Source organism: Erythrolamprus reginae, chromosome 4, assembly GCF_031021105.1.
Source record: "Erythrolamprus reginae isolate rEryReg1 chromosome 4, rEryReg1.hap1, whole genome shotgun sequence".
Taxonomy (NCBI): Eukaryota; Metazoa; Chordata; class Lepidosauria; order Squamata; family Dipsadidae; genus Erythrolamprus; species Erythrolamprus reginae.
In genome coordinates, this window is record NC_091953.1 from 77,886,625 (window position 1) to 77,913,526 (window position 26,902).

The window sequence follows — 26,902 nt, forward strand, 5'->3', positions numbered from 1 at the left end:
AGATCAGACAAATAAACAAACAAAACACAGAGATATATATAAAAGGGAATTAAATACATAATTAATATCAAGAGAAGGAAGGAAGGAATATAAGATACTCAAACAAGTTGATATGTTCCTAATCAATTTGATAGGATTTGCCAGATAAGAAATAATCTGGGGGTTATCTAATTCTAGATTATGTTTATTTTTGCAAGTCTGACATTGACGAAAAAAGGTAAAGCACTCCAAATAAATTTTTATTAAGTTTCCTCTTTGTGGCATAGGTGGGTTAATTATTCCCTTTTATTTGTTCTCTTGTAAGGCAAATAACTAAAGGTAAAAGGAAGAAGAAACCGCTATGATTTAGTAATGATATAAGGGCTATAGTCAATGAAAAAAAGTCTGCCTATAGGAGATATAAAGAGTCTGGAAGTATTGCTGACAGAGAGGTGTATAAAATTAGACAGTAGGAGGTGAAACAGATAATATATGCTGCTAAAGCATCAAGAGGAAGAAATTGCCAAATCTGGGAAGAAGGGGGATAAAACCTTTTTCAGATATATTACTGATAGGAAGAAGAAAAACTGCAGCATCACAAAGCTTAATACTGGAGATAATACATACATTGATGGGAATAAGGAGGTTGCTGACCATTTTAATAGCTACTTCAGTTTTCTCAGAAGCAATGTTCCTTCTAATTTTTTTTCGGTGTGGGCGGAAAAGTATAGTGTCTGAGCGACAGTCCCTTTGGGACTGGGCGGCATAGAAGAATGAATGAATGAATGAATGAATAAATAAATAAGAAAAAAAATCCCTTTTTTTATTAAAAGAAATTAATAATAAAACAAAACCAAAATCTATTTTATTACTATCTTCTCCTCTTTTTCCATCCCTGTCTCCTCCCCCCTTGTGTGTGTGTGTGTGTGTGTGTGTGAACTCTTGAACCATTTCCAATAACAGGTGAGCTATTGGAAATGGTTCAAGAGTTCACACACACACACAAATACTGCTGGGTTTTTTTTTCTCTGTTATTATTTGGGTGCTTTTTACCACATGCTTTAAATCAAGAGTCATTTCTCTCTCTTTCTCTCTCCCCCTCTTGCTCTCTCTCTCTTTCTCTCTCTCCCTCTTTCTCTTACAGACACCCCTTTCCAATTTAAGGGAACAGAGAAAGTTTATAAAGGTAATTGGGCAGCTGGGAGGGGGGAGGAGAAGAGAAGAGAAAAGACAAGGATGCAACAAAGATGGAGATGCAACTTTCCCAAACAAGTTTAAACATGATGGGCGAACGAGTCCAGGACGCTGCCGAAGACGGGCAAAGGTGGCAGGAGAAACTGCCCGGCCAAGGTTTCCTTGAAACATAGGGAGGGCTAACGCGGGATTTCATTGCAGGCTGACTTGGGGACGGTCAAAATAGTGTCTGTGTGCGTGTGTGTGTGTTTGAATGGGAACTGAAGCAAAAAAAATAGTGTTTTTCCTCTCTTGCCTTCCAACCGTCCTTCCTGCATCTATAAACACTATCTTCAAAACCAAACAAAAAACAGCACTTTTGGAAGTTAGGAGGAACAACCAGCAATCACAACCAAAGGAGCTTTTTTTTAAAAAAAATTCTCCACAAACTTCATCCATCCATAGATATACACATACCTTGAGATCATCGATGATATACACATGCACACATTTTCAATCAATCAATCGTAAACTGGCACCCCTTTTCCATTCCATGTCTTCAGACTGCCTTTTGCACTCCCCGCCTCTATCGTTCTCCCCCCCCTTCCTTGCTTTCTTTCCTCCTCTTCTTTCCCTCCCTCCATGTTTCTTCTCTCCCTCTTTCTACTTTCTTCCACTTTCTTTCCAAGGAGCATTTCGCTCGCTTCTACGCCAAGGAAGAGGCTGGGGGGGGGCACCACAGCATCCCGTCTAGTCCGGCCATCTGACGGTCCCTTTCGAGTTCAGTAGTCCACACACACACCCCAAAAAACCCCCACGACCGAACGAGCCTAACTAAGGCGCCTCTCGGCCGATCGCCTCATCCTCTTCCCTCGGAATCCAAGACTCGCAGGTTGCCTTTTGTTTTGTCTCTCTCTATTGCTTTCTCTCTCTCTCTCTCTCTCACTCTTTCTTTCTATCTCTCTTGGTTTCTTTCTCTTCTCTCTCTTGCTAGCTCTCTCTCCCCCCTTTCATCTCTCTCTCTCTCTTTCTCTCTTGTTTTCTTTCTCTCTCTCTATTGCTTTCTTTCTCTTCTCTCTCTTGCTATCTCTCTCTCCCTCCCCCTTTATCTCTCTCTTAGCAGCGGCATTGGGCAGTAGCCCTGGGGTGGCGGCAGGGTGATCAGCTGTGAGGCAGTGAGGGGGCTGCGAGAGCACTTTCTCCGAGCGCTTCAGGAACGCTTGCCCTGCCTCTACTGCAGCCCCCTTGCTGGAAGTCTGGGACAAAAGCGCTCCCAGCGAAGGGGCTGCGAGAGGGGCGGGGCGGGCATTCCCGAAGCCCGCGGAGAAAGCCCTCTCTCGCAGCCCCCTGGCTGGCTGGCAGCGCTTTCGTCTCGCAGCCACCACCGCCACAAGAGAAGTCGCGCCCCAAGGCAAGAGGCGGCGGAGGAGAGGGGGCGGATCGGGCGGGCGGGGGCAGGGCTGAGAAGCCAGGGACGCGTTTGGCCGGAGGCACCGTGGGAGGCAGGGGCGGCCGCGGCTCCCTTTCCTCCTACTGCCACACCTCCCCGCCCCCGCCCCCCCACGGGCTGGCAGGGGGATAGGGAGCACGTGCCCATGGAAAAGGGCATGTGCGGGGTATTTTGAGGCACGCACGCGCACAGCTTACGGGGAACGGTGCTCAGAAGGCAGCTTACAATATAATACTATGGCTGAATATAGCATTGCTTTCAGCTGTAGGGATTCAGTTCCAGTGATCTCAGAGGCCGATGTCTTAGAAGAACTTGAATGATTAAAGACAAATAAGGAATTGACATCAGAAGAGAATCTGCAAGAGCCAGATATTAGATACAAACGGAATGACAATGACAAAGAAGGAGCAATTACAAGATCCCAGACAGGAGCCAGGGAACGGAGTTAAAAATACAACCTCACATTATGAAATAAGATTATTCTCTATAAATATCAGTGGTATAAATGCGCCCCAAAAAAAGAAATAAAATATGTTACAAATTAGTGAAATACAATCCAGACATCACCTGTCTCCAAGAGGTACATATTAAAAAGGCTCAACACCAAATCTTAGAATGTCCAAAGTTGGGGAAGCTTTTTGCAGCCTTGTCCCCAGTTAAAAAGCGTGGGATTGCAATCTATGTCAAAACATGGCTGAAACCTAAATTACTATATTCAGATAAGGAAGAAATGATTTTGATTGTACAAATAAATAAAGGAACTACCCCTACAGTAATAGTTTCAATATACGCCCCCAACACAAATCAAAGCAAATTTTATGCAAAGATACACAAAATCTTATTAGAGATAGAGCCAGTAAAAGTAGTGATTGTTGGTGATTATAACTCAATAGTAGATAGGAAAAAAGACTATAAAAGCAATAATAGTTTGCGGAGAGAGGCGGCATATAAATCCAATAAATCTAATCTAATCTAATCTAATAAGAAAAAAATTAGGAAAATATTGCCCCCTACCTTTACTCAAATGGCAGAAGAAAGTCACCTGAAAGATACTTGTAGATATCTCCACCCAGACAATAGATATTATACTTTATTCTCATACCCGCATAAATCATGGTCCAGGATAGATATGGCCTGGGCCAATCAAGAATGTACAAAAAACTTAATAGAATCTGAGATACTGCCCAATACCTGGGCAGACCATAATTCCATTTGGATTAAATGGAAGGAGCAAGAGACAAATACTAAAAAAAAGATGGACATTAAATCAATCGAAATATTTTAAAAAGCAATAGTGGAGAAATTTTATTCTAATTTATACAATCAGGAAGAGGTAGAGGAAGGAAAAATTATTTATTACTTAGAACAAATTAATCTACCAACAATCTCTGAAGAAGATAGGGGAAGATTAAATGCAAATATTACAATAACAGAATTAAGATCAGTCATGGGCAGACAGAAAAATAATAAATCCTCGGGGCCAGACAGAATCCCATTTGAATTATATAAGACCTTACAAGACATTTTAGAATTAACTATGTTAGACTTATTTAATGATATAATGAAGGGAGGAAAGCTGCCAGAATCCTGGAAACATGCATATATAAGTTTAATACCCAAAAATGAAGCAGATAAACATCTAATCCAAAACTACAGACCAATCACCCTCCTGAATACAGATTATAAAATTCTAGCTGCAATCATAGCAGAAAGATTAAAACTGGTACTAAATCAAATTATTCATACAGACCAAAGTGGCTTTCTACCTATATTATGACTTACATATAGAAAAACAAGCAGCATTAATATTTGTAGATGCGGAGAAAACCTTTGATAAAGTAGTCTGGAAATACCTTATTTTACAATTTAGAAAAATGAATTTTGGTGACAAACTTACAGGATTAATTAGTGCGATATATAGCCATCAAAAAGCTAGGGTGATAGTTAACACAGATTTGACTGAGGAAATAGAAATAAAGAAAGGCGAAAGACAAGGGTGCGCTTTAGCACCGTTAATCTTTATTTTGGCACTAGAAACATTATTAATTAATATAAGAAATAATCAAAAGATAAAAGGTTTAAGAGCAAAAAAAGAGGAATTTAAAGTCCAAGCTTACGCCGATGATATGGTCTTTATTTTGGAGAATCAATTAGAAACCGGCAAATTTTTATTAGAAGAGATTGAAGACTTCGGAACTGTTGCTGGATTAAAAATAAATAAAAATAAAACTAAGATAATAACTAAAAATATGACCCTTAAACAAGATTTGGAACTAGAAGACAAGCTAGGTATTAATATTACAAAAAAGGTGAAAGACTTAGGAATAATACTTTCCACTAAATGTAGTTCAATATTCAAGGACAACTATAAGAACCTTTTACAAATAACTAAGATAAATTTGGACAAATGGTCAAAACTCCAACTATCCCTTTTAGGTAAGATTGCAGTAATCAAAATGAACATGTTACCTAAAGTCCTTTTTCTTTTTCAAACGGTCCCTATAAGGCTACCCAAAAACTTCTTTGATAAACTTTAAAAAATATCACATCAATTTATATGGAACAAGAAAAAAGCAAGAATCAAATACAAAAATTTACAAGATCATAGGATTAGAGGGGGGATGGGAGTTCCAGATTGGAAATTGTATTACCTAGCTGCCTCACTGTGTTGGGTGAAAGACTGGGTAACTCTCAAGGGAAGAGAATATTAGCAATAGAGCGCTTCAATCTCGAATTTGGATGGCACTCTTTCCTATTCGGGACTAAAACTAAATCCTATACCTATTTTAAACAGCATTTCATAAGGAAAAGTTTAATAGAATCTTGGTTAACAATCCAAAAATCCCAATACTTGCAAATTCCAAGATGGCTGTCACCTAATGAAGCCATTGCATACCCTAACATAATGAATATGAATAAAATAATAATATATGATCGAATACTTGATGAGAACAACCTCTTAATTTCTAAACAAGATCTGCAACAAAAAGGGATTAATGTAGACTTGATTCAATATTACCAGATCAAATCGAGATACAATGAAGACAGAAATAGACTGGGATGTCAAAAAATAGGTACTCTAGATAAAATTCTTTTTGGACCAGACGAAAAATTAATGTGCAAGATAATGTGCAAGATAAGTACCTTTTACATCAAGAACTAGCAGAGGAAGAAGTAAAACCTTTGGCTGCGCTATAAACCTGCAGGAGTGGGAGAAACTATGGACATCTAACTATAAATTAATGCTATCAGTTCCATATAGAGAAAATATATACAAAATGTTCTATAGGTGGCACCTGCCACCCGACTGACTAGCCAAGATGTATTCCAGATTTCCTCCGAAGTGCTGGAAATGCAAAGTGAAAACAGGTACATATTATCATATGTGGTGGACGTGCTCACTAGTCAAGGAATTTTGGAAGAAAGTTAAAGATATGATTGAACAAATAATAGGGAGAAAAATACCATTAAAACCGGAACTCTTACTTCTCGGAATAATTAGGCATAAAACTACCAAAAATGACAGACATTTGATTTTACATATAACGACTGCAGCAAGAATCATATACGCCCAACACTGGAAGCAGGGGACCCTCCCGACAATGCTCAATCTGATAACAAAGATATATGAGGTAGTAGAGATGATCAAGCTCACCCAAGAACTACAGGATAAAGATACCAAGGAATTTCACAATACCTGGGACAGGTTGTATGTCTGGATAGCAAAAAATAAATAAATAAATTTGTATACAAATAACTAAAACTGTCATCATGAAAACATATTCAAATTAAAATGGGGGGGGGGAATGGAGAGAGAAAAATCAAACTGTTGTTAAATGTAAATATTGATGTTTTTAATGCACTATTATACCATAGAATAAATATAGAGGAAATGAAAGGAAAGGTAGAGAAATGGATATTAATAAATTAAGGAGATTTATGTGTACTAGTAAATTCGAACTAAAATTGTTACAAATGAATAAGCTGCAAAAACCAATTATCCTGCAATCTAGCAGGTATGTTTATTAAGTTCTGATACCAAAACTATGCTATGTATAAAGCATAATGCTTTATTTTGTTTTGATTGTATGTTTTTTCTTTTTTTCTTTTTTCTTTTTCTTTCTTCTGTCAATGTCGTGTTGTTTCTTTTTCTAATGTAAATAATAAATTTTAAAAAAAAAATATATATAAAGACAAATAAGGCAATGGGTCCAGATGGCATTCACCTCAGACTTCATAAAGAACTCGGATATGTGATTGCTACCCACCTGACTAATTTGTTTAACTAATCCATTTTAACAGATGTTCCTGATGATTGTAGAATGGACAGTGTTGTGCCTACCCACAAGAAGGGCAGTAGAGAAGAAACTAGTAACTATAGACCAGTTAGCTTGACATAATTTATAGTTAAAATGATGGAGACTCTACTCAAAAAGAGGATAAATCAGCACCTAAAAACCAATAACTTATTGGACCCAAACCAGCATGGCTTTACTGAGGGCAAATCATGTCAGACTAATCTCATTGATTTCTTTGACTATGTCTCAAAGGTGTTGGATGAAGGTGGTGCTGTGGATATTGCTTATCTGGGCTCAGCAAAGCCTTTGATACGGTTACACATAAAGAGCTTATAGATAAATTAATGAAGATTGGACTTAATCCCTGGATAGTTCCGTGGATTTGCAGTTGGCTGAAACATAGATATCATAGGGTTGTTGTTAATGGCGAGTATTCTGAGCAGAGCCTGGTTACAAGCATCACAAGGGTCTGTTCTGGGACCTATTCTTTTTAATATCTTTGTGAGTGACATAGCGGAAGGTTTGGTAGGGAAGGTTTGCCCATTTGCTGATGACTCTAAAGTGTGCAATAGGATTGATATTCCTGGAGGCGTCTGTAATATGGCAAATGATTTAGCTTTACTAGATAAGTGATCAAAGCAATGGATACTGCAGTTTAATGTTTCTAAATGTAAAATAATGCACTTGGGTAAAAGGAATCCTCAATCTGAGTATTGTATTGGCAGTTCTGTGTTAGCAAAAACTTCAGAAGAGAAGGATTTAGGGGTAATGATTTCTGACAGGCTCAAAATGGGTGAACAGTGCAGTCAGGCGGTAGGAAAAGCAAGTAGAATGCTTGGCTGCATAGCTAGAGGTATAACAAGCAGGAAGAGGAATGTGAACACAAGAACATTTTACTGAAAGAGTAGTAGATTCTTGGAACAAACTTCCAGACGTGGTTGGTAAATCCATAGTAACTGAATTTAAACATGCCTCAGATAAACATAGGTCCATCCTAAGATAAAATACAAGAAATAATATAAGGGCAGACTAGATGGACCATGAAGTCTTTTTCTGCCGTCAATCTTCTATATTTCTGTTTCTTTTGTAATCAGTTGCACCATTTATCCCAGGTTTTATAGAAGACAGAGTCTTCTTTTCCTTTAATATGCATCATTAACCTATTCATTTCTGCCAATTCCATTATTTTATTTCTAATATGTACGTTGGTAGGCATGGAATCTTTTTTCCAGTTTTGTGCATAAGTGTATGATTAGATATTTGTCGTCCTTTTTAATGTTCGTATCAACCATTCCCAATAGTAATAATTCTGGTTCAAAATTAATCTCAATAGGTAGAATTTCTATTATCCATTTCCAAATTTTCCTCCAATAATTTCTGGCCTCTATGCATGTCCACCACATGTGGAAAAAGGTACCTGACTCCCTTTTACATTTCCAACAATTTGGAGAGAGACCCGAGTAAATTTTATGTAGTCTTACAGTTGTTTGATACCATCGACAAAAATTTTTATAAAGATTTTCTTTATAGGCAGCCTTCTGCCACACGAATCCCAGCGGCCGGTTAGGTCCCACAGAGTTGGCCTTCTCCGGGTCCTGTCGACTAAACAATGTTGGCTGGCGGGACCCTGAGAAAGAGCCTTCTCTGTGGTGGCCCCAACCCTCTGGAACCAGCTCCCTCCAGAGATTAGGATTGCCCCCACCCTCCTTGCCTTTTGTAAACTTCTTAAAACCCATCTCTGCCATCAGGCATGGGGGAACTGAGACATCCCCCTTTGCCTATGTAGTTTTATGTATGGTATGTTTGTACATATGCTTTTTAAATAATGGGGTTTCTAGGTTTTAAATGTTAAATTGTTATTTTAGACTTTTAATATTAGATTTGTTATTGTACATTGTTTTATCACTGTTGTGAGCCGCCCCAAGTCTGCGGAGAGGGGCGGCATACAAATCTAATAAATAAATAAATAAATAAATAAATAAATAAATAAATAAAAATAATAATAATAATAATAATAATAATAATAATAATAATAATAATAATAATCCCCACTGATGGGTACGCCTTGTCGTGGTAGTGGGGCTTGTGTGCTTCAATGAAGCTGAGAGCTGTGCCGGTGGTAGTGTAAACTACTGGTAGGTCTAACCTTGCTGGAGTGGTCAAAGCAGAGGAGCCAGACTAAACGTAACTAACCCATTTAAACTAATGGAGAGACAAAACAAAAAGAAGTCCATACTCGCTCGGTCGTCGCCCAGGATAAAAAGGACCACGGTGGCTGCTGTGGAACCTGGGCAGCCATCGACAAATGAGCTATAGGAACAAAACAAACAAAGCTTACAAATCCAAAAGCGGCAGAAATTCTCAATGTCAGAGAATCGCACAATCATGAAGTGTTATTACAACTCGGAGCCTGAAAAACGTGGATATCAAAGACGGATGTACCAATTATGGAAACAAGAATATGCAAACTCAAAAATAACAGAACTTCGACTGGCCGATCAGCGACAACTCATAATCAGGAATCAAATGTTCAGTGAAGTCGAATTAGAAGAAATACAGAAAATTTGCAAAATAGAAACACCAAAATCTGATCTGGCACCAGTCGAAGCTCCAATAAGATCTGAAGTCACTGCACAACTGGAACCAATCAGAAAACCAACTGGAAAACCAAAATGGAAAATCCGACTAGAACTGAAAATCAAAAGCTTGAGATCAGATGCAAGTAACTTGAAGAACATTAAGGAGCAGAAACTTAACAATCAGAAGATCAAAGACTATTTGACAAAAATGTACTGGCTTAGTACAAGAAAGATCGAGGAAGCTCTGGAAATTGAAAAGCAGCAGATAACAGCAACAGCCAGGAAAATTGAGCGATATGAAGCTAGGATCACCCAGTACAGGCAGAATCAAACATTTCAATCCAACCAGAGGCAGTTTTACCAGAACCTGCAACAGCAAACAGATAAGAAAATTGAAAAGCCATAGGTGAAAATAACAACACAGTTCTGGAAAGATCTCTGGGAGGTCAAAAAGGACTATAACAGGATTGCTGGGTGGATAAAGGACTTTGAAAAGGAATTCTCAGGGAGCAATATGCAACAGCTGGAGTTAACACCTGAAATGATTTCAGAAAGAGTGAAGAGGGTAAAGAACTGGACATTTATTTATTTATTTTATTTATTTATTTATTATTTAGATTTGTATGCCGCCCCTCTCCGAAGACTTGGGGCGGCATCCCCTGGCACTGATCAGGTGCATGGTTTTTGGCTGAAATACCTGACCAGCCTGCATGAAAAAATGGCCGAATTGTTCAACAAAATGCTGCAGACAGGAAATATTGGTGAATGTCTTACAACTGGCAGAACATATTTAATACAGAAAGACACAGCGAAAGGAGCCATACCAGGAAACCACAGGCCAATAACATGTTTGCCAACCATGCTCAAACTGCTGACAGGATTCATAGCTGACAGAATTCAGGACTACCTAGAAGAAAAGAACCGTTGCACTTACCTGAACGGTCTTCTCGCTGCATTGCAAGGAGAGTCCAATCATGGGTTATACTTCAGCCTTGCTGGAAGGGACTGAGTTAAAAATTAGCATAAATAATGGTCCAACCCCCTTGCTGCCCACTCCGGGTCAGTCTTATAATAAAACGAAGTCATAGTGATAGTAAACCAATAACATTTATTAACCAGATCAACTGAACGTTAAAGCAAACTATCAATAAACCCTGTGTCCCTGGGCTTAAATACTGGGTGGGTTTGGACTCTCCTTGCAGTGCAGCGAGAAGACCGTTCAGGTAAGTGCAACGGTTCTTCTCCACTTGCACTGCTTCGGAGAGTCCAATCATGGGATATACCCAAGCTCGACCAATTAGGGGGGGAAAAACTATGGCTGGACCAGGGACGCAGTTTCCTTGCATACTCTCTGCAAAACTCTGCGCCCAAAGGCTGCTTCCGTGGAAGCAAATCTATCTAACCGGTAGTGTTTGATGAAGGTGTTAGGGGCTGCCCATGTTGCTGCCCGACAAATGTCCTCGATCGGCGCCTGGGTCGCCCAGGCTGCTGAAGTGGCAGCACTTCTCGTGGAGTGAGCCGTGATGCCCCCTGGTATAGGTGTGTGCCTTGATTTGTATGCAATGATAATGCATGAACGGATCCAACAACTAATAGTCTTTGGTGATATCTTGTTTCCCATGGAAGCCGGGAAATAGGATACAAATAATGATTCTGTCTTTCGAAAGGTACTAGTTCGTCGGATGTAAATCTTGATGGCACGCCTGACATCCAACTTGTGCCACCGTAGTTCCAATGGATGTGATCCATGAGTGCAAAAGTCTGGCAGGATAATGTCCTGTGATCTGTGAAAAACCGTGTTTATCTTTGGTAAGAATGAAGGGTCGAGTCGTAAGACCACCCTGTCCGTATGGAAGATACATAAGTCCGGTCTGACCGATAAGGCTGTCAGCTCAGAGACCCTTCTTGCTGACGTAATAGCCATAAGGAATGCTGTTTTAAGAGATAGGAGTCTTAGTGGTATGTCACGCAGTGGTTCGAAGGGTGGCTCCGTGAGGGCCTGCAACACCAGTGGTAGGTCCCATGTAGGGAAGCGATGTACTGGTGGAGGTCGGATATTCGCTGCCCCTCTAATGAAGTCCCGAATCCAAGGATGTTGTGAAATAGGCCGGGAGAAGTCCATTTTGAGAATAGTGGCTATGGCGGCCACCTGCTTTTGTAGGGTATTGGGTGCCAAACCCTTATCGAGCCCGCTTTGCAGAAACTCAAGGATCTGGATTACCGAGGGGGATTGAGGATCTCGGTTCTGGGCTCTGCAGAAGGTGCAGTAGGCCTTCCAGGTCGCTTGGTAAATTCGAGTCGTAGATGGACGACGTGATGCCTGAATGGTGTTTATTACCCTGTCTGGCACTAGTTCTCTCCTCAGTCTCTCCCCCTCAAGTGCCACACGGCAAGTTTCCACCATTGGGGCTCCGGGTGGAACACAGATCCTTGCGTCAGGGCTACTTTGTGATGTGGAATTCTCCAAGGGGGGGAGATGGACAGGTCCATCAGGTCTGCAAACCATGGACGTCTGGGCCAGTATGGAGCCACTAATATTATCTCCGCTTGTTCTAGGAGCAGCTTGTTTATCACCCTCGGGAGTAGGCATATCGGGGGGAAGGCGTATAACAGTCCCTCCGGCCACGGGCAGCTCAGCGCGTTTATTTGTTCTGCCCCCGGTGTAGGAAACCGGGAGAAAAACCTTGGTAATTGATTGTTCAGATGGGTGGCAAATAAATCCACCTCTGGGGTCCCGTATCTGAGAGAAATCTCCTGGAACAGACCTATATCCAGGCTCCACTCCGCTGGATCTATAGTTGTCCTGCTGAGCCAATCCGCCTGGGTATTCGAGACGCCCGAAATGTGTTCTGCCCTGAGGGATACCAGATGAACTTCTGCCCACCGAAACAGAGCCTGTGACTCTCGCATGAGGCAACCCGACCTCGTGCCCCCTTGGTGGTTGATGTGCGCTCTGGTTGCCACATTGTCCGTAAGGATCAATACGTGCTGTCCTCTCACTTGTGTCTGGAAGTGGTGTAGCGCCAAGTGGACCGCTCTGAGCTCCAGGAAATTGATGTTCGGGGTCGCGAGCTCCGCTGGACTCCACAGTCCCTGGGCTACTCCCGCACTGGAGTGGGCGCCCCAGCCCAGGAGGCTTGCGTCTGTTGTAATGGTGATTTCCTGATTGGACAGGAAAGGAGACCCCTGCTGAAGAGCTGTTGACTTCCACCATGGGAGCGAGCGGCGCACCTCTGAGGAGATTGTCACCAGTCTCGCGGAATGGCTGGTTCGGTTCCTTTGGAATGGTATGAGGAACCACTGCAAGGGCCTGGCATGGAGCCTGGCCTACGGTACAATGTCTATGCAAGAAATGAATACTCCCAGCAGCTGGGACAGAAAAGAGAGTGGTGCTGCTCTGTTCTGCTGTAGTTCCGTAACTAAAGTTCGTACTTTGGTCTGACGGTCTGTTGACAGGAAGACTTTGCCCTGCACGGTGTCTATATAGGTGCCCAAGTGTGGTAAACACCTGGTTGGAGTAAGATGACTTTTCTGATAATTGACAGAGAAACCTAGGGTCTCTAAGGTCCTTATGGTTTCCGTCAGGTCGTGCCGTGCCTTGTCGGGGCTGCTGGATAGTATAATGATATCGTCCAAATACGCCATGAGGCGCAGAGGACGAGTCCTGAGATGTGCAGTGAGAATGTCCAGTAGTTTCGTAAACGTTCTGGGGGCCGATGAAAGGCCAAAGGGCATGGCCTTGTACTGGAAGTGTTGGCCCTCGATGCAAAAGCGAAGGTATTTCCTGTATGCCGGATGAACCGGGACATGTAGGTATGCCTCTTTGAGGTCTATGGACGTCAGCCAGTCCCGCCGACGGATTGCTGCAAGAATTGTCCTTAATGAATGCATTTTGAACCTGCGGTATCTGATGTACAGGTTCAACTGTTTTAGATTTAGAATGAGGCGACAGCCTCCCGAGGCCTTGGGCACGATGAATACGATGGAATAGTACCCTTGTCCCTCCTGATGGAGAGGGACTCCTTCTATGGCCCCTATGTCCATTAGGTGGTAGACCTCTTGGTGAAGGAGGGTTCGCTTGAGGGAGTTGAAAATAGTCGGGCACTGCAAGAATCGGTTTGGCGGTGTCTGCAGAAATTCTATGGTGAGTCCCTGGGCTATTGTGTTTATAGCCCAAGTGTCTGCAGATATAGACTCCCAGGAGGCGGCGAAATGCTGCAGCCGTCCTCCTATGGCTATGGAGTCATTTGTTCTTGCGATATCCTCCCCTGCTGGAGCCTCTGAAAGGTCTCCTAGATTGTTGAAACTGTCTGTTTCTATCTCCGAAGGTATTCCTGTCTGTTCTGTAAGAGGATTGGGAGAAGGACCCCTGGTTATACGACCTTCCGGCTTGGGGTGTAGTCGCGGAAGTCTCCGCTCGAAAGGGTTGACGTCTGAAATAGGGAGTCGTACGTCTGTCCTGCCGCCGATAGGTTCTGGGCAGGACCTTCTTCTTATCCTTATCCTCGATGAGTACCTTATCGAGGGCCTCTCCAAACAGCTTGCTCCCATCGAACGGAGCAGAGGCAAGGCGCCACTTGGACTTGGTGTCTGCTTGCCACGTGCGGAGCCAGAGTAGACGGCGAGACGACTGGTTTGTTGCCAGAGCTCGGGAGGCAAACCGTGATGCAGAGAGGGTGGCGTCCGCAGAGAATTCCGCTGCCGCCAGCAATTTGTTGAGATCTTGCCTCAGGCGCCCCTCCTCAGGGCCTAGCTTCGCGAGCATCTCCTGGAGCCATATGACTGAAGCTCTATTAAAAAACGAAGCCGCTGAGGCTGCTTTGAGTGCCCATGCAGACATCTGGTGTGATTTTTTAATAAGCCCCTCCGCTCTTCGGTCCTCCGGCTTCAGGCCTTCTGACATGTCTGAAGGAACTAGGGCATTAGACACCAGGGCTGCTACTGGAGCATCAATGGATGGAAAGTCCAGTAAATTCTCAAGTTCTGGGTCAAATGAGTAAAATTTTCGCTCAGATGCTGTTGGGCCCAGGGCTCCAGCCGGGTGTTGCCACGGCCTTTTGATATTGTCCAGAAATATCTTAGGAGCAGGAATGAGATCTGCCTCCTTCTGTGGTTCGGACAGTACCCTGCTGGCAGGTTGTGGGGCAACTGCTGGGTCTGTGGTCTTGTCTGCTGCGCCTGGAGCTACTGCCATCCTTGCTTTATTGAGCAGTACTCAGAAGATGGATGGCCTGAAAAGACCCGCATAAGCTGGTGGTTCTGGAGGTGCATATTCGTCCTCCGATAGACCATCCTCTGGGTCTGAACCCCCTCTGAAGGCCGCCTCCTCTTGGAATGAATCATGAGCTGGGGAGGCAGGAGCAGGCGCTGCCCAAATGTCTCTATGCCTTGCAGGCGTAGGTTGAGGAGATGGCGGGGGGCCAACAGTTGTAGATGATTGCTGAACTCCGGCCACTATGCCGTGTGAGTACGCGGAGGCAATCATGTCTTGCAATGCTGGGGGCATGCGTTGCCAAGTATCCGGGGAGGAGCGGAGCCCAGCTGCCATCGGAGTGAATGTGGCTGTGGGTGGCAGTGGCGGTGCCATGTGCCATGAGGTTGAAGGCATGGCAAATTCAGGCCTTGGTACTTCTGCCACCTGTGTGGAGCCACCAAATCTATCTGGTGACCAGTCATTGTCGGTGGCTGTCCCCCTCCCTTCTGGAAGTCTTGGAGAGGCGACCCCACTTGTACCTGCCAACTGACCTGGGGTTGCAGGCGCATGTGGCCCTGGGACTTGTTTCTGAGCTTCAAGCTGATCCTCTAGAGCTTTAATACGCCTCTCCGCTTCCTTTAAGGCAGAGGAAGATTGTGTACTCTTAGATTTGCTTTTAGAAGTGTGAGACTTCTCTTTAGCTTTAACGGGGGGTTCTGCAGGCCCCTGTTGAGGTACGTCAGCCATTGTTAATGAGAAATAATTGCGCCCGGGAAAAACAGTAGCAACTGTATGAAACTCCGAGAAGCTGACTCACCCAAAATGGCTACCGCAGCTTGAATACCGCCCCTTCCTGAGTTGAACAGGATATTCTGGGGTAACACTGGCATTCATTGGTGTCTGGGGCTGTCAATCACCCATCCAAGATGGCGGCCGGCAGTCCGATCGGCCATGAAGACACCCAAAATGGCGGCCCCCTTTAGGAAGCCCTCTTGCGCATCTCAGTTTGAGGCTCCCCTAACTGATCTTAGCCTCTCCTGTTTCCCAGCGTGATCCGCGACCCCATGGGCCGTCTGATGACCGGCTGGTCCACAATCTCCGCTCTCCGGCTCTGTGAGCTCGGATCTGGGCGGGAACCACAAACGCGACTTTTTCTTCTCTCTCTGGCGATCGCCGCTTTCCTCCTGAGCCGCTAGGTAAGCGAGGGAATGCGTCCGCTCCCCGGCTCCGTGAGCTCGGGTCTTGGCGGGAGTTTTAAAAGGGACCGCGGCTTTTCTGCTCTCCTGCAATCTCCTGATCGCTCCGGTAAGCCTCGATGGTCGCCTTTATGGGGTATGGCCACGCAGGCCGGGGACCCCCTCCTTCAACGACTCCCGGTCCTAGGAGCAGTACCCACGCAGGGAAGAGGCTCCGACCTGGGAAATAGGGTGCAGGCAATACTCCACAGAGTAGGGTGCCCGATCCTCGAAGTGACTGTAAATTCGCTGCACCTGAAAGGATAGGAGAAAAGAGAGAAAAAGACAGCATTAATGATGAAATAAAACAAACCATTTTAATTAGAATACCACAATAAAACATAAGAGAAAAAACTCATGTGTCCCTTCACTATGACTGAGTTTTTTAGACTGACCCGGAGTGGGCAGCAAGGGGGTTGGACCATTATTTATGCTGATTTTTAACTCAGTCCCTTCCAGCAAGGCTGAAGTATAACCCATGATTGGACTCTCCGAAGCAGTGCAAGTGGAGAATGACATCATGCCAGTGGAGCAAAAGGGCAATAAAAGACGAAGTAGAGGTATGAAAGACTAGCTCCAAATGGATAAAATGATTTTGGAGAACTGTGAGAACAGGAAAACAAATCTATACATGACCTGGGTTGACTACAAGAAAGCCTTTGACTCATTGCCACACAGCTGGATCATAAAATGCCTGGAAGTCATTGGAGTCAATGAAAACATCAGGAAATTCATAGAAAAGGCAATGAAATATTGGAAGACTGAGCTTTTTGTTGGGAATGAAAGCTATGGACTGATCAACATCAGAAGGGGCATCTTCCAGGGGGACTCATTGTCCCCATTGCTATTCATCATCGCTATAATCCCGCTGCCACTCATCCTACAGAAAACAAACCTAGGCTACCAAACTGCTAGGAATTCACCAAAAATTTCACACCTGCTGTATATGAATGACCTGAAATTGTACGGAAAATCAGAAACTGAGATACAGTCATTAACCAACACTGTGCGAATCTTCAGCAATGACATCCGCATGGAGTTTGGCCTGGGTAAATGTGCCACAGTGGCACTGAAAAAGGGGAAAATCAACTGAAAGTGAGGGCATTAAAATGCCAAATGGTCAAACCATCAAGTGCCACCAGCCAGAAGCCTACAGATACTTGGGCATCTTGCAACTGGATAATATCAAGCATGGCCATGTGAAAACTGTGATCAGCAAAGAGTACATCCAGAGGACCAGAAAAAGTTTGAAGAGCAAACTGAATGGTGGCAACACTATCAAGGCTATAAATACGTGGGCCATACCTGTAATTAGATACACAGCTGGCATAGTGAACTGGACTCAAGCAGAGCTGGACAACCTGGACAAGAAAACCAGAAAATTAATGACGATCCATCATGCACTACACCCCCGCAGTGATGTTGACAAGCTGTATTTACCAAGGAAAATAGGCGGCAGAGGACTTTTGCAAGTGAAGCAGACAGTAGAAGAAGAGAAGCATGCATTAGCTGACTATATGAAGGAGAGCAAAGAGTCAGCATTGATAGAGGTCAACAATAGGAAGGTGAAGCAAACTAAGGACCAGTACAGAAAAACTGTAACTCAATGTCATTTGGACAGTTGGCGGAACAAAGCATTGCATGGCCAGTTCTTGGAGAAGACTGAAGGCAAAGTGGATAAAGAAAAGACCTGGTCATGGCTTACAAGTGGAACACTCAAAAAGGAGACAGAAGGACTAATACTGGCGGCACAAGACCAGGCCATTAGAACAAATGCTGTCAAAGCCAGAATTGAAAAATCAACAGACGATCCAAAGTGCAGACTCTGTAAAGAAACAGATGAAACAATTGATCACATACTCAGCTGCTGCAAAAAGATCGCACAGACTGACTACAAGCATAGACATGATGCTGTGGCACAGATGATCCACTGGAACTTGTGCCGGAACTACCATTTACCAGTGGCAAAGAACTGGTGGGATCACAAGCCCGAAAAAGTGGTCGAAAAATGAGCAAGCAAAACTAGTGTGGGACTTCCGACTTTAGACTGACCGAATTCTGAAGCATAACACACCAGACATTGTGATCGTGGAGAAAAAGAAAGTATGGATCATCGACATCGCAATCCCAGCTCTAATCAGTATATTCCTAAAAAGTAGTTGACGCTATCTGGATTTATTTTAAACTTTAAAGTTCAATATTTTCACAAAGAGGATTTGCAGTACCTTTTTGGTTCGATCAGAAAACCCCACTTGTTTTTTGCTTCCAAAAGAAAGGGCTGGTGGTCACGCCTCCTGATCAGCCATTTAAAAGGCTGATTTCTTTCTCGCCTGATCTAATGGTGTTCTGGGCATCCTACAGGAGATCGCCTTTCTCCCTGGGATGCCCGACAACTTCCCCTCTCCACTGGTCCTTCTTCCTCGATAGGACCTTGCCAGGAATGGGAAAGATCCGAGGCAGCATGGGAGAGCCCTGATCCTTCACCCTGCCTCTTTAAGAGCCACCAAAGAAGATATGGAGGCTTTCACCTTGCCCTTAGATGAATGAGTTTTCTCCTTGGCTTTCCTGGGGGTGGGAGTGGTGGAAGCCTCCTCCCCAGGGTTTTGATCCCTGTTTTCAGCCATGGGGGTATATGTACATGCTGGAGGTAGGTAGGCCAAAATAAACCGACGAACAAAATCAATATAAACTAGCAGCAAATTTCAGAAGTTAAACTGCACAATCGTAACTTTCTAATAACAAGACGCAATTAAATTGGCCGCAGGCACACAGAATCTCGTCTCTGAGGAACCTCAGTCATAGGCCTAGCAAGCGAGGCTGCGAGTAGCCTATCACTCTGGCTGCGCAAATTCAACAAAATTAGCTAGAATCTGCCTGGCAACAGATGACATCAGCGATTCAAAATGGCCACCGCCAGTCGAGCTAATGGAATTCAAGGAAGCTGTTGTGTTCAAATGCAATGGCAGGAAGCCAGACACTGTGGAAGCAGTCTCCCATTATGGAAAAACTGCTATCCTTGCCAAACATTGTTGCAGCACAGCAGAGAGAGTGACCCTCACAGCTGCAAGGAAAATCAATTGGAAACAAAGACGTTATGTCTGTGAAGGGCAGAGACTCCAAACTGCGTTATTAAAATGGAGGCTAGGCTGAGGAGTACTATCCGCGAAGGGCAGGAACTCCAAATTGCATTAATGTAATGGCTGATAGGCTAATGAGTTATGTCCATGGAGGACAGGAACTCTGACCAAGAATTCAAACAAGGCAGTTGTTGCTGGCATGGCAGCTAACCAGCCTCTGTCCATCCAAAGAAAGAAAAAGATTTTTTTTTTACCTTAAATGAAGTCTGTGTATGTAAAGGAGAGTCCAACTGTGTTAATTAGTCAGGAGAAAGGAATACATGTCCCTACACTATGATTATTTGAATAAATTAAAATTCAGTCCCTAGCAACTGACTAGTGTTGACCTATGTTGAACTCCCCTTAGCTTCTTGGAGGTGAGGTTTGTAGTCTTCATTTATTCATTCCATGGGCTATCTGATATTAACTATTTTCATGAAATAACAATAAATGAAACAGGACAGGTGATTTTCCAATTTCAGATAGCAAAATACTTAGCATCTAAAAGTTTCCCCATGTTGTCAAAATCTGTTTCTGAAGTCTGACTTTTAATTACCCTGCTCAATTTACCATCAAACACAATATTGCATTCAAAGGTGTACCTACAACTGTATTCAGGGTGAAGCGTGAGAACGCTATTACTGGCAAACTCAAAAAATAGTCAAATAATATCTATCCCCTTCCCTTGATGTTAGTTTACTCACCTTAAACAATTCGAAAAGCATATGAAACAAATGCGAGGGTACATAGACAACTTGAATGGGCCTGCCTGGTGCTTTAGCTAAAAAGCAAATAAAAGCAAATAAAACTTTTAACTGAGAATTAAAGTTAAAGTCAACACAAACAACTGTAAATATTTTGATTTATATTATTTACCAGAAATGTACAACAGCTAATAATTAAATTGGCTCTTTAAAGAAGGTTATACTGAAATACCAGAAAACATTCAAGGAAAGAAAAATGGACAATCTGTAGTAAGGGAATGGATTTAATTACAGCAGTAATGGCTGCACCATCATAGGATCCGAAGAACCAAGCTGAGGACATGATTCTCCTGAAGAAAATGTATGTAGCTGCTAAGTTGTTACCAACTGGATGACACATAAGCAATTAATCAATTAAATCAAATTCAAAAGAAAGAAATGATGGAATGGAAAGAAAAGTATTTTCTTCACCAAATAAAACTCAGCAATCAGTTTTCATTTAAATAACAATTTCTTGCAAGTCATATATTGGCAGATAGTTAATATTAAAAAGCAATCATATCTGTATCTGTACCATTGAATTCTTCAATTTCCAAATCAGGTGCTACTTGATAATACTGCTCACACAACATCTTGGCAGTTGCAAAAGCATCTGTTAGGGAACAGTAACAATATATATCATGTGATTGGGAGTAGATAATAGTATGTTATATACTGCGAAATTTAGAAGCTGCAAGTTATTCTCTTCAGCAAAACCTGTAAGGTTGCAAGCAATGTGACAGATGCATAATTAAATATCTTAGTATCTTTTCTTTAAATCTGATAGGGGAGAAGCTAGTAATACATACATATGTATGCGTTGATGGATATACAGGTGAAACTCGAAAAATTAGAATAATAATAATAATAATAATAATAATAATAATTTATTAGATTTGTATGCCGCCCCACTCCGAAGACTCGGGGTGGCTCACAACAACGATTAAAACAATATTATACTGGCACAAATCTAATATTAAAAAAACTAAAAACCCTATCATAATTAAAAACCAAACAGCACATACATACCAAACATAAATTATAATAAGCCTGGGGGAAAGGTGTCTCAAATCCCCCATGCCTGGCGATATAGGTGGGTCTTAAGTAGTTTACGGAAGACAAGGAGGGTGGGAGCAGTTCTAATCTCTGGGGGGAGTTGATTCCAGAGGGCCGGGGCTGCCACAGAGAAGGCTCTTCCCCTGGGGCCCGCCAGACGACAGAGCAGCCGGGCGGGATTCCGCTGATGCAATCAAGGCGGCATGGTACGCGCATCTTGCCGCCTTGAGCGCCACTTTGTAAGTCTTAATAAAAGCTCTTACAAGTGTTCGATCGGATTCGGACTTGCTCCTTCTCCATTGCTTCTCTAGACGTCTCTTCTGGCGTTTCAACTCCCGGAGCTCCTCGTTGAACCATGGGGCTCTACGGGGTCTAGTGCCACAGAGAGGTCGCAGTAGTGCAATTCTGTCAAGAGCCTCTGCTGCAGCCTTGTTCCAGGCCTCAGCAAGAGACTCTGCCGAGCTGTGGACGAGCGAATCTGGTAAAACCCCAAGCGCCTTCTGAAAGCCCTCAGGGTCCATCAGGCGTCTGGGGCGAAACCTCCTAATCGGTTCCGCCTCCCTGCGGGGGAGGATTGGAGCCAGGAAGTTAAGCCGCAGTAGAAAATGGTCTGACCATGACAAAGGCAATGCTTCTAAGCCCCTTAGTCTCAGACCACTATTCAATTGCTCCGAGAGAAATACCATGTTGGGTGTGTGCCCACCCTCGTGAGTCGGACCCTGAACTACTTGAGTCAGGTCCATGGCTGTCATGGTGGCCATGAACTCCTGTGCTAATCCTGAGGAACCGCCGAGCGACGGCAGATTGAAGTCCCCCAGGACAATGAGTCCGGGGAACTCCACCGCCAACCTGGCCACCTCTTCGAGCAGCACAGGCAGGGCTGTTGACATGCAGCTGGGAGGCAGGTACGTGAGTAACAAGCCCACCTGAACCCCTAAGTCCAACTTCACAAGGAGTGACTCACAACCCACGATCTCAGGAGCAACGAGTCTACGCAGATGGAGGCTCTCCCTGGCTACAATAGCCACTCCTCCCCCCCTTCCCTGGGGTCGAGGCTGGTGCCATATCTGAAACCCGGCTGGACATATTTCCGAGAGAGGCACCCCTCCTTCTGGGCCCAGCCAGGTTTCAGTAACACATGCCAGATCGGCCTCCTCATCCAGGATCAAATCCCAGATGAGGAGAGCTTTATTCACTTAATTTAAAAAGTGAAACTTAACATAGGAGAGATATTCATAATATGCAAGGCAAGATAGTTCAAGTTAGTGATTTGTCATAATTGTGATAATTATGGGATACACCTGATGAAAACCCCAAAACCCCTATCTCAGAAATTTTGAATATTACATGTGATCAATAAAAAAAGGATTGTACATAGAACAATATCAGACTTCTGAAAAATATAAGCATGCCTATGTACTCAGTACTTCATTTGGGCCCCTTTTGCAGCAATTACTGCTTCAATGCGGTGTGGCATGGATACTATTAGCCTGTGGGACTGCTGAGGTGTTATGGAAGACCAGGATGCTTCAATAGCGGCCTTCAGCTCTTCTGCATTGTTCCGTGGCATGTCTCCTATCTTTCTCTTGACAATGCCACATAGATTCTCTATGGGGTTCAGGTCAGGCACATTTGCTGGCCAATCAAGGACAGTAATCCCACGGTCATTGAGGCAGGTGTTGGTGCTTTAGGCAGTGTGGGCAGGTGACAAGTCCTGCTAGAAAATTTAAGTCACCATCCCCATAAAGCTCATATGTGGATGAAAGCATAGAGCACTTCATAACCTTCCAGTAGATGGCTGCATTGACCCTGGACTTAATGAAGAACAGTGGACAAATACCAGCAGATGACATGGCTCCCCAAATCAACACAGACTGTGGAAACGTTTGTATCCCATTTGGAAACCAAGGACCCGGAGGAAGAACAGAGAGGCACATACTGTAAGATGCTTGAGGTCAAGTGTAACGTAAATATTAGTTAATGTTTATGCTCCAAATCAAAAACAAAAGCAATTCTGCAAAAAAAAATGCATGAAACTTTACTCACTATAAACTGCAAAAATATTTGCATAATAGGAGACTATAATGGAGTAATAGATCTAAAAATAGACTACAAGGCAGGAAGAAAAAGCAAACTAAAAAGACCAACTTTACCAGATACATTATACAGCATGATAGAGGAACTTGACTTAACAGATATCTGGAGACTAGTACACCCCGGACAGAAACAATTTACATTTCATTCCATACCCCATAACACAAGAACAGATAGGATTTGGATAAATAAAGAAATACAAACAAAAAATTAAATCAGTAGAAATAGAACCAATCCACTTACAGTAATATGGCAGGGACAGAAGAGAGAATTTAGGAGGTGGACCTTTAACACAAAGCTGCTTCAAGATGAGAACTACATTAATATGATTATTAAAGAAACTGAATTATTTCTAAGAGAAAATAAAAAACAACCAACAACTACACAAATTTTGCGGGATATACTTAAGGCATATATAAGAGGGCTAGCAATATCCTATACAGCAAAGAAAAATAAAGAAGAGAAAGAGGAATAAAATAAAAATGTAAATGAGATTAAACAAATTAAAAAGACCCAAAAATAACAGAATTCATAAATCTCTAAATGGAAGTAAGACACAAATTAAACCTTATTGAACAACAAGAGTACACCAGAGAAATAAAACAAGCTAAACAAATATATTTCAAAATGGCAAACAAACCAAGTAGATGGCTGACCCAAAAAATTAAAAAAGAAAAAAGCAATAAAATAATATATCAACTATTAGATAAAAGTAGGATACGCCAACTTTCAAAGCACACACACATACAAAAAAGGAGATTGTATATGACTATTATATAGACCTCTATAGACAGGACAGAGCAGAAACTATGAAAATCGTTAAGTACTTAAATGAAGCAAACGTGCCAAAACTAGAAGATCAAGACAGGAAGATGATGAATGAAATAATTACTATACAAGAACTCCAACATGCCCTGAAAAAACAGAAAAACAGTAAATCCCTGGGCCCTGACGGTTTTCCCAGTGAGTTCTACAAAAAAATTAATAATACACTTGAAACCATATTATTAAAACTATATAATGATATCTTTAAAGAGGCCAAAATACCTGACACGTGGAGGGATTCTTATATTACCATAATTGTGAAAGAAGGTGCTGAAAAAGATCAAATTCAAAAGCCAATTTCATTGCTGAACGCGGATTACAAATTTTATATCATCATATTGGCAGAAAGAACAAAAAAGTATTAAATAAAATTATTAATTTGGGCCAAAATAGATTTTTACCATCAAGACAAATTAAATATTGCACTAGAACAGTTTTGGATATTTTTGCATTCTATGAAGTGCATTTAGGGTGGCAGATAGCTCATTTTTCTGGATGTGCAAAAAGCGTTTAACAAGGTAAATTGGCAATACTATTAGATTTGATTAAAAAATTAAAATTTGGTGATAAATTCAAGAACACTATTAAGAATATTTATACAGTGGTACTTCATCTTATGAACGCCTCTACATATGAACTTTTTGAGATACAAACCAGGCATTCAAGATTTTTATGCCTCTTCTTACAAACCATTTTCGTCTTACGAATCCTTGCTTCTCTCTCAGCTGCTGCTGCTGCGAGCAGCCGTCAAAACAAGCACTTTTAAGTTTGCAAGCTCTGAGGATCGCAAGGGAATTGGAGCCAGGCTTTGCCATGCGGGGTCTCTACCCCCCCCAGCCCTTCTGCTACCATCACACCAAAGCGCGACAGCAGCATCTGAGGAGCTCTCCGCAGCTGCCTCATCTCGCTGCCAGTTCCCCCTCTTGCCTGCCGATTCCTCTGCTCGAAGGTGAGCAGAGGAAGCAGCGGGCAAGAGGGGATTTCCACCATCTCCTTGCGAAAATGGGTCTGTGGGAGTCCTGGCCATCCATCACCCACCGTCCCCTCCTGCCAGAAGCCCGAGGGGACCAAAACCCCACGTGGGGAAGGGCAGAACTTTCAGCTCCTGGACAGGCACGAGAGCCAGGAGCCGATGCCTTCCCACCCAGCTGCCTTGCCCGTCTCCCCCACACACACACACACCCTTGGCCATCAGCACCCGCCCCACCCACTCCAAAAGCCTCGCCGAGGCCGCCCGGGAGCCCCTGCTGCCAGGACGGTGGGATGGGGCAGGGGCTCGAGCCGCTGCCGAGACAGGTTGGTGGAGTGGGTGGGCCAGCCTCCAGCTGCCTTCCCTGCGCAGCCCAGGTCCGCCAGCAAGAACTTTGCCTCGGCCATTTCTTCAGAGGGTGGCCCACTGTCTTCTTTCCTGGGTGCGGAGATAATGCCCCCCGCCTCCTCCTCTATGCTGGGCTCTCCTGGCTTTCCTCCTGTCTGCCCCCCCCCTCCATAGATTGAAGGTAACTCTGACTGAAAACTCTGAATCTCTTAAGAGATGCGTGAACTGTGCGCAAAACAAAGAGGAAAACCCCACATTGCTAATAGCCGATAAGCAGTGAGAGAAACAGAGATAAGATGTCACCATGTCAGGAAGCGTGAAAATTGTGGCTGGAGGGAGAGAGCTTACCTATTAAAAACTACTTTACACGAAAGTGATTTGAGCCCGGAAACGACTGGGGCTCTCAATTTTTTTGCTGGAGAGATTTTGCTGGAGACAGTAAAGTGGAGATCAGTGAGAGGTGACAATAAGGAAAGTGTGCATTGCGAGTGAAGCAGAAAAGTGTGTACAGCAAGCAGAGAATTAAGGAATCCCTGGAGGGTGAGTGGAGTGGAGCAGAGCAGAGCGAAGTAGGAATAGTTTTGGCAGACCAGCAGACAGCTGTGGAGACGGTAGAGACAGAGGAGACAGAGATGGCTGCAATCGGAGCGAAGTGACGAGGAAGGAGGTGCATATTGTTAAATCTGACAGCTACAATAACTGAGAACAAATGGACCAGAGTGGATTAAACAATTACCCACAACCTTCGAACAACTTACAACTGAATTAGCTTTAAAAGACATATGGTGTCACTTTAATCCAAACAATAGACAATATACTTTTTTCTCCTTTCCTCACAAGTCATGGTCCCGCATTGACATGGCCTGGGTTGACTTAGAATTTATCAATGAAGTAACAGACATACAAATACTTCCGAACTCCTGGGCAGACCATAACCCCATATTGTTGAAATTGAGAGATTCAACTAATAATTATACAAGACAATGGACTATGAACCAAACAATATTTAAAGAAGAAAACTTTCAAAAAACTTTAAAACAAGAAATATGTGAATTTCTCCAAATTAACAATGATGGTAACACTTCCACACAAAACCTATGGGATACAATAAAAGCCTATGTACGAGGAATTTATATTGCATACCAAAGTAAAAAGAAAAAACAGAAACAAAACAGCCTATCTACACTAAAATAAAACTTCAGAACCTTGAAAAAACCCTACAAACCAAACCAAACAACACTGAAATTTTAGGAGAACCGAAAATTACAAAACACTACATAAACTTACAAACCCAAGAAGAACTCTCACATAAATTAAGGATTGCCAAACAAAAGCATTTTGAATTTGCAAACAAACCTGGGCAATGGTTAGCCTCAAAAGTCGCTCATCAAAAAGCAGATAAACCATAGAGGCAATATATGATCATACAGGTGTCTTAAAAACAACACTTAGTGATAAAAAAACAAATACCGTATATACTCGAGTATAAGCCGAGTTTTTTAGCCCCAAAAATGGGCTGAAAAACACAGCCTCGGCTTATACTCGGGTCATTGACAAAGTCACCACACGAGGGCGCCATTGCTTGAGCCAGAGCGAGGAGGCACCAGCTTTTGTCCCCTCTCGCACGCCGTAGTTCCTCTCCCTAGCTCAAGCAAAGAAGGCAGCCATTTGCAATGGTGAGTCGGATTAAAAAGGCCCCCTGCTGTCAGATTCTCCTCCCCCTCCTTTGAAAGGATTTAAACTGTTTAAAAAATGGTATTTTGTGGTAGTTGCTGTCCTTGCTTGGATAGGATCTAATAATGTGTTATGAGGCAGAGCTAGACAGGAATTCTTTTTCTATCT

General features: G+C 43.0%; 1 protein-coding gene across 2 annotated transcripts in view; it reads right to left on the bottom strand.

Annotated features, from left to right (window-relative positions):
• PDK3 (pyruvate dehydrogenase kinase 3) overlaps positions 1 to 26,902 on the bottom strand; it is a 238,026-nt gene that overhangs the window by 36,679 nt on the left and 174,445 nt on the right. For both annotated transcript variants that reach the window (XM_070750692.1, XM_070750693.1), the window contains 2 exons: positions 20,303 to 20,380; positions 19,729 to 19,805 (listed from right to left, as the gene is read on the bottom strand). In XM_070750692.1, coding sequence (XP_070606793.1) covers positions 19,729 to 19,805; positions 20,303 to 20,380 — 155 coding nt within the window. The remainder of the gene's footprint in view (positions 1 to 19,728; positions 19,806 to 20,302; positions 20,381 to 26,902) is intronic.